This window comes from Arachis ipaensis, chromosome B03, assembly GCF_000816755.2.
Source record: "Arachis ipaensis cultivar K30076 chromosome B03, Araip1.1, whole genome shotgun sequence".
NCBI lineage: Eukaryota > Viridiplantae > Streptophyta > Magnoliopsida > Fabales > Fabaceae > Arachis > Arachis ipaensis.
In genome coordinates, this window is record NC_029787.2 from 37,250,716 (window position 1) to 37,256,103 (window position 5,388).

Here is a 5,388-nt window from a genome sequence, read left to right on the forward strand (position 1 = left end):
ATAGTGGTATATTCAAATATATATTTTCTCGAACAATGTTTTGTAATTCTTTATATAAAGTGAAGTTTCTATGTTTGCTTATGCGTGTGGCTTGGTTTTAGTCTCTTCTTTTTTTTGGCTTTTGTTTCTTTACGTAATTTCACAAGCATTCATATATATATAGAGGAGAAGAAAAAGGACCCTCTTGGCATACTATAGGATTTTCTGCGTTATACATACACCACAAAACAACACTTACGTTCTTTCCATGAAAAGTATAATATCAAAGATTCCTCCATAATGTGATCTCACTTAGCTTTCTTCTTTCTCAAGTATCTCTTGTAAATTAATATCGCAACTATATATGTTTAAGCCAACGGTTTATTATTGTTTAATTAATAACTGTTACGGAATAATGAGATACTTCTACTTTCTAATATAAATTTGGATAATATTTAAAAAAAAATAGATAAATACATCAAAAAATTATGTTATATAAATTCACATTCTAATAGATAAAATAAATTGAACAGTCTCATCTACTTACAAATATACTTAAAATTTATGTAAAATTACTTTAAAACAATGTTACATGATCAATCAAACTTATTATTTTTAACCAATATTTGGCCAATATTAAAAAAATTCTAAATCTAAAATTTTAAATTCTAAATTCTAATATTAATAAAAAAATCCAAAAAACATTTCTCATTACTAGTTAAAATGGAGGATTCCAATGTGTACCATTGATATTCAAGCTAAGGCTGATGATGATTGGGAACATGATGAGGGTATAAACATTATGAATGAGATATTATAGTGAGAGTAATGGTTTGTAAGAGTAAGACCATGTTGGCGAAGAAGCATACATACACGTTACTAAAGCAAGCGAAGACTACTTTTCTATGAGGACATACTTTGCCATCAGTGTCTTAATTACTTTGTTGTCCGAAGCAATTATTAACGACAAAGAAAATGACATGTTCCAAAGAAGAACTTCTTCTTAGAGTCTTCAATTATGCCTCAGGCTATTTCCATCTTCTCCTCAACCATGTCTCAGTCTCTTTTCAGCTTCTCTTCCTCTTCCTCTTTTCCCTTGCTATTTTTCTCCTCACCTTCTCAACCTTCACTGGCAGATTCCCCTTAATCCAAAGGTCTTGTTAGTTCCACCTGCATGCTCTTGTTTTTCTTGTTATTTATATATATCCCTTTTATCCTACGCATTCTTACACGTTCCTATTAAAATAATGTTGCAGAGATCAGCAATATGAATATGTGTTTTCTGAAGACGACGAAGAAGAAGAAGCGCAACAAGGATATGGTCACCATGCTGAGAAGGTGAGAGATCATGTAGCAGCATCATCTGCAGACTCAATCCATGGCAGGGAAACCCTTTTGTTTGAGGAGCCTCAGAAAAAGCAGCATTGTTCTCATTCTGAAGAGTTTGCAACCCCCCGAGAGAGCTTGAATGAACAAGACTCAGAATTTATAGGAAGAAATGCTGATTCTGTTTCAAACTCTGTCTCATTTGCAAGCAGACCAACCTCTACTATCACCATGAACACATATAAATGTAACAAAAACTCCCAAGGTATATCTTAATTTCACACATCATTCCACACTCACAATCTCACATTTGTGCTTCATCTCTGATGCTACAATGTTACTTTCAGCAGATGAACGTGTTTGTGTTGGAAGAACAATAAAGAATAAGAAGGTGCAGGAGGCAAAGCTCACCAGGGATGATAGGTTCTTTATTTTTGATCCAACCCATCAGTTCCAAGATAAGAAGCTGACTATTCAAGATAAGCATCATGATGATGATGATGATGGTGATTCGTGCATTGATGGTTCTAGTTCTACACCTAGGGTCTCCTCTGAATGGAGGAGCTCCATTCATTTCAAGGATTCTGAGACAGAAGAAGCATTGTCTTCATCATCTAGAAGAAGTTGCCCCAAGTGGGAATCATATACTTTGTTCCAAAAATATGATGAAGAAATGTCCCTCTTAGACAGAATTAGTGCACAGAAACTTGAGGAAACAGGTAACAATACATCATCCATAATTATTAAATTTATAGGGTTTAATTCATTAACATAGTTGCCTAATCCATCTTCAGAGTATTTAAGATCCATGGAAGCCTCTCCAAGATCAATTTCAGAGCGTATTGCATCAAGTGTGAAGAAGAAAGCAGGTGATATAGGTCACAATAACCCATATGGTGAACTAGAGGCCGCTTATGTTGCACAGATTTGCTTAACATGGGAAGCTCTTAATTGGAACTACAAAAACTTTGAATCGAAACACGGCTGGCGCCACGAGGCTGATAGCGGTTGTCCTGCCAGCACAGCACAGCAATTCCAGCAATTTCAGGTATTGCTGCAGAGATACATTGAGAATGAGCCCTTTGAACATGGCAGAAGACCAGAGATTTATGCTAGGATGAGGCTCTTGGCACCAAAATTGCTTCTAGTCCCACAATGTCCAGGTATATATGATAGTATCTAGATTAATTTTAACTTAACTCAAATATGTTATATGCATGCCAAAAATCAGTTTTTATGTATTTGTATATAAATATACATATAATTTAACTCTAGCGGTTGATTCTGGTATTCATCTAGCATGATTGAATTTAATTTAATAGTTAAATTAAAGAAGAATTGTTTTGATTGAAAATGAAAGATTGGGAGAATGATGAAAAGCATGGGGGTATGGAGAGTAGAATATCATCAGCGTCATTCCTGAAGATAATGGAGGATGGGATCCGAACATTCATGAAGTTTTTAAAGGCTGACAAAGAGAAACCGTGTCAGATGGTGGCTGCTTACTTTTGGAGAAATCGGAGAATCACGGTTGATCCAACACTCCTCCGCCTAATCAAGAAAGTTAATCAAAAGGCAAGTTCCCAATTCTAAATTCAATTAATTAATATGATATATTGCATTAAAATTAAGTTACGAAATCAGTTATCTATATAGAATATGAGTTAAATGTCACATCATATGTTTATACACAAATTTTGTGCATATAATATTTTACATAATCAAACAAGTGCTAACGTATAAGATGTAAGCAAGGTTCAGAAGAGGAAGAAGGTGAAGGATGCTGGGTTGAGGAGGAGAAAGCTTAGAAAGGGTGAAGAAGAAGAGATGGATGTGTTAATGGCAATGATAGACTTGAAGGTGGTGTCGAGGGTGCTGAGAATGAAGGAGTTGAGCGAAGCGCAGTTGCATTGGTGTGAACACAAGATGAGCAAAGTTAGAATCGTCGCAGGGAAGCTTCAAACAGATTATTCCACTCCACTTTTCTTCCCTTCAATCTAATCCATGCAAACCAAGTGACACAAATTTAATTTAACCAACACTAGCTTTTAGTTTTGTCTACTTTTGATTTGATCTGCATCAAAAGAAGATTAAGAGAATAAATAAGTTACAGTTACACATAGACAATTAGGCAGGTAGAATAAAGCAGTAGTAAGCCTTGGAGGCCGAAACAGTTGATACACAATAAAATTGTAATTTTGTTATATTATTAGCTTCAATAACAACATCACTTGTCCTTATAAAGAAATAGAATAATATATCACTTGCACAGTCATCGCATCTTTTATATATAGTTTTCTGTTCGGAGGGGGTAACATGTATTTTTAACCCGTTTCCTTTTTGTTTTATCCACTTCACTGATTTTATTTTGTTTTATTAAAAAGTAATCACTATGATTAACTGTGAACACCTCTTAATCACTAAAAAGAAGAATTGTATTTTATTTTCTGCGAAAAACAAACCTAACTGAAATACAGATATTTTTTCTGCTTGTGTACTTATGTGAGCAGTTTTGTTAAAAAAATTTATCCTTTTTAAGTAGATGAATAAATTTTTCTTATTTATTATGTTCACAGCCTTTTCTCTGTTGGGAATGGAAAAGTATATGGAACCAAAATGTGACCAGCCAAAAAGTAAACAAAATCGTTTAATTAAAATCATTTCTTGAATAATATGTTTGAAAACCGCTTCTGAGATCACGGAGCACAAACCAAAACCCAATTTTTCATGGAACCCAAACACATTTTGGCTGATTTTTGGCTGATATGCTTTTGGTTCCCTAATTGTTCTCTTTGGGAATTTATGTTCACAACTTGAAAAATATAAGTTTCTTTCTAGTTTTTTGGGGTCATACATTGCGCCTTCTACCAATATGGGCTCAGAATCGGCATTTATAGTGTCCAACTTTTTTTTGTTCATCTTTTTATTCATTGCTATCCAATTTGAAAACATCATACAGTTTTATACCAAAATGTAAAAAGCATAATAGCCGAAAATGCCTATAATTTAATACGAATTTTTTTGGTCTATTTGTGGCCATTTTGTAATTCTGAAATGTTGGGCAGCTAAGTTTTTAAATAACGAAATGTAACCAAATTTTGTTATACTTGTTCTGCATCTTCTTTTTTTGAGTCTTCTATCTCTTTTATTTGTATATTTTTAAAAATTTTATGAAACATATGTGGAAAAAAGAAGTGAGACTAGAAAAAATAAGAAGAAAATGTATAAGAAAGAAAGAAAAAAAGAATTTTTTATGCCAAATATAGAAAATTTGGGACGCTAAATAAAATCTGTTTAGATAAACATGCAAATTTTTTAAGAAAAACATAAGAAACGAACACAGAAATTTATTGATGATAGTACGAAAATTTATAATGATAAAAAATAAATTTTTTTTAAGATAAACAAACAATTGTTTTAAAAAGAAACATACATAGGAAGCAAACACATTTTTTTTTCCCGATAAACACATAAATTTTATGACAATAAACACATTTTGAAGGCAAACAAACAAATTGATGGTTTCAGTGGCTAAGAGAAGGGGGGTTGAATCTTAGCCCCCTTTTTCGATGCTAACACTTGCTGACCTTCAGAGAAGACTTTTCTGTTTTTGCTCGTCACTGGACACGAGCAACTTTGTTTTGTCTCGTCCCTTGCCACGAGACTTTTCTTTTTGTCTCGTCACTTGGCACGAGATAATATTAGTTTTTGCTCCTGTGCAGTAGAAATAGAAATGTAGGAGAGAAGAGTTGAAGATTACACCCAGATATATCCTGGTTCAGCTGCTAAGTGCAGTGCAGCCTACATCCAGTCTCCATCACAAACATGATGGAATTTCACTATAATCAATCTGATTACAACTTGTAAAGTGCTAACCCAACTTACAAGGGGATTCCCACAGAATCATGAAACACAACATAGATGAACAAAGGAACTCTAAGACATCTATGGCTTTTTCCTTTAATTTTGCACTCTCTGCCTTTTTCCGCTCTATGGCTTTTTCATACAAACCTCACTGTTTGCCTTTTACCATGAGACTCAAGACATGACAAAATTAAACAGAAAAATACAAAACTGAATACA

At 33.6% G+C, this 5,388-nt stretch overlaps 1 protein-coding gene across 2 annotated transcripts; it reads left to right on the top strand.

Moving 5' to 3' along the window:
* Positions 751-3,543, top strand: LOC107634389. 2 transcript variants are annotated; one of them, XM_016337904.2, is made up of 6 exons: positions 751-1,133; positions 1,236-1,477; positions 1,952-2,024; positions 2,100-2,468; positions 2,666-2,880; positions 3,067-3,543. In XM_016337904.2, exons 3-6 carry the CDS (start codon positions 1,979-1,981, stop codon positions 3,304-3,306), a joined length of 870 nt encoding a protein of 289 aa, XP_016193390.1. In that variant the 5' UTR covers positions 751-1,133; positions 1,236-1,477; positions 1,952-1,978; the 3' UTR covers positions 3,307-3,543. The 2 variants fall into 2 exon arrangements, with proteins under 2 accessions (XP_016193390.1, XP_020974428.1); XM_021118769.1 differs by having other exon boundaries at positions 753-1,133; positions 1,236-1,517; positions 1,953-2,024.

What these genes read in the sequence shown, in the direction of transcription:
- LOC107634389 (XM_021118769.1), top strand. Translation starts at nt 1,478, where the DNA reads ATGCTGATTCTGTTTCAAACTCTGTCTCATTTGCAAGCAG. An exon ending in ACAGAAACTTGAGGAAACAG is followed by an intron (nt 2,025 to 2,099) that starts GTAACAATACAT and finishes ATCCATCTTCAG; the next exon opens with AGTATTTAAGATCCATGGAA. An exon ending in TCTAGTCCCACAATGTCCAG is followed by an intron (nt 2,469 to 2,665) that starts GTATATATGATA and finishes TGAAAATGAAAG; the next exon opens with ATTGGGAGAATGATGAAAAG.